The sequence below is a fragment of the Anolis carolinensis genome, unplaced genomic scaffold (assembly GCF_035594765.1).
Source record: "Anolis carolinensis isolate JA03-04 unplaced genomic scaffold, rAnoCar3.1.pri scaffold_15, whole genome shotgun sequence".
NCBI classification, from domain to species: domain Eukaryota; kingdom Metazoa; phylum Chordata; class Lepidosauria; order Squamata; family Dactyloidae; genus Anolis; species Anolis carolinensis.
In genome coordinates, this window is record NW_026943826.1 from 12,836,325 (window position 1) to 12,838,824 (window position 2,500).

The following is a 2,500-nucleotide window of genomic DNA, read 5'->3' on the forward strand; positions in this document are numbered from 1 at the left end:
CCTGTACTGGTTTTTTTGTCTGCTGTGCTTTCAGGAGTTTCTGATTTGTGACTTCAATCAAAGCAGGTTCTTCACTTTGCTTTATTATTATTATTATGATTATTATTATGTTATCTGTCTCCTCTTCCCACCCAGGCCAACCATGCAATGTTTTGTTGTGCCAGCTGTCAGCTCTAGTTTGTAGTGCGGTTTTCTTGTACTGGTTTTTTGTCTGCTGTGCTTTGAGGAGTTTCTGATTTTTGACTTCAATCAAAGCAGGTTCTTTATTATTATGATTATGATTATTATTATGTTCTCTGTCTCCTCTTCCCACCCAGGCCAATCGTGCAATGTTTTGTGGTGCCAGCTGTCAGCTCTAGTTTGTAGTGCGGTTTTCTTGTACTGTTTTTTTTTGGTCTGCTGTGCTTTGAGGAGTTTCTGATTTGTGACTTCAATCAAAGCAGGTTCTTCATTTTGCTTTATTATTATTATTATTATTTTCTCTGTCTCCTCTTCCCACCTAGGCCAACCATGCAATGTTTTGTGGTGCCAGCTGTCAGCTCTAGTTTGTAGTGCGGTTTTCTTGTACTGATTCTTTGTCTGCTGTGCTTTGAGGAGTTTCTGATTTGTGACTTCAATCAAAGCAGGTTCTTCACTTTGCATTATTATTATTATTATTATTATTATTATTATTATTATTATGTTCTCTGTCTCCTCTTCCCACCCAGGCCAACCTGCCCGCCAACCGCCCGGGGTCCTCATCCGTCCACCATGGGCCCGCACAGACCCACTCCCAGCAGCCCACGGTAAGCAAAGACCCCATGGCATTGACTGGACACAACACAGAGATTCATAGGGTCGATTACTTGCTGGACGGCTCTCCTTACGGTCAGCACTGACCTCTCCCTCCCCCTCCGTCCTCTGCAGATGGGCCTGTCCTCGTCTCCCGCGTCCACCCAGCTCCTGACCCGGGCGCAGGGCGTGACTCCGGCCAACACGTCCACCTCGGGACTGGCCCAGCAAGCCGTCCTCCTGGGCAACGCCGCCAGCCCCGCCTTGACCGCCAGCCAGGCCCAGATGTACCTCCGCGCCCAGATGGTGAGTCCCGGGGATTTGTAGTTCTGGGGGAGGCACCGAGTCCACGCTGCACGGCCCGCGAACCCCGAACCTGAGCCCCGAACCCTGGGTGGGAAGGGCCGTCCTGCAGCCGAGCGCCGAGTCCACGGCGTCGCGGGAAACAGACCCGCTTCCTCCTCCTGTGATTTCCAGGCTCGGAGCCTAGGCCGCGCTGTTCCTTTGTCCCCGCAGCTCATCTTCACCCCCAGCCCCGCCCCCGCCACGCCCGAAGGCGCCACCGGAGGAAACGCCACGCCCAACAACACCTGCGCGCAGGTAAGGTGTCTAGGATTCTATTATTATTGGACGGCCATCTGTCGGGAGGGATTGGACGGTGTCGTCTGGTCCAGAAACCCTATTATTATTGTTGTTTTCTCCAGGTGCAGCGCCCCCCGCAGGCCTTGGCTCCCTCTCCGTCCCAGCAGCTCCCCACTTTGGCCATGAAGCCTGCACCCAACGCCGGCCACCCCGGGTCCACGTCCTCTTCCTCCCCGGTGGTGACTCAGGGCAAGGGACCCCCGTCGGAGCCCCTCCGGAAGGCAGAAGCGGCCACGGGAGGGTCCAGCGGGGGTGCCAGCAACGGGACGGGGGTCCCACCCGAAACAGGAGGTCGAGGGCCCGCTCCCAACCGGACGGCGAACATTGCCAACACCCACCCGCTCATTGCGCCAGGTAAGGGTCTTCAAAACAAACACCCACGCATGTCAATCAAATGCTGGCTAAAGTACCTAGCCTCGCCTTCAAGACAAACCCAGCAGAGCAGCTAGCATTTAAACTACAGGAGCCAAACTCAACTTTCTAATGCAATCTAAGTCGAGGCTTACCTGAAGTAAAGAGCAAAGATGGCTTCTTGCTTCCTCAACAACCGCCAAAAAAAGGCATAATGGTGCCGGCAAACTACAACACCCACCCGCTCATTGCGCCAGTAAGGGCCCCCAGTTGTGTGACACGACAGCACAACAATCACTCACTCAAATACTCTCTTCAAATGACAGGAAACAATCACTTACTCAACTGGATCAAATGCCCTTAGCCCTCCAACAAGAACAGGAAACAAACTGGCTAAAGTACCTAGCCCCGCCTTCAAGACAAGCACCCACACATGTCAATCAAATGCTGTCTAAAGTACCTAGCCCCGCCTTCAAGACAAGCACCCACACATGTCAATCAAATGCTGGCTAAAGTATCTAGCCTCGCCTTCAAGACAAACCCTCTCACAGCAGAGCAGCTAGCCTCTAACTATAGGAATCAAGCACACACTTAGATTTCTGCTGCAATCTAAGTCTAGGCTTACCCGAAGCAAGTTGGCTTTTTTGCTCCTGTGGAAACCTGTCAAAAAAGGCATAAGGGTGCCGGCAAACTACGACTCCCACCGTCCTGTGTTTGGTACCCTTTCGCCCCTTCT

At 52.8% G+C, this 2,500-nt stretch overlaps 1 protein-coding gene across 2 annotated transcripts in view; it reads left to right on the forward strand.

Annotated features, from left to right (window-relative positions):
* Positions 1 to 2,500, forward strand: part of phc2 (polyhomeotic homolog 2) — a 34,618-nt gene that overhangs the window by 13,321 nt on the left and 18,797 nt on the right. The window contains exons 4-7 of one of the 2 annotated variants that reach the window (XM_062966068.1): positions 708 to 785; positions 907 to 1,077; positions 1,249 to 1,371; positions 1,476 to 1,767. In XM_062966068.1, the coding sequence (XP_062822138.1) occupies positions 708 to 785; positions 907 to 1,077; positions 1,249 to 1,371; positions 1,476 to 1,767 (664 nt within the window). The remainder of the gene's footprint in view (positions 1 to 707; positions 786 to 906; positions 1,078 to 1,248; positions 1,372 to 1,475; positions 1,768 to 2,500) is intronic. The other variant, XM_062966069.1, reaches the window with a different exon arrangement.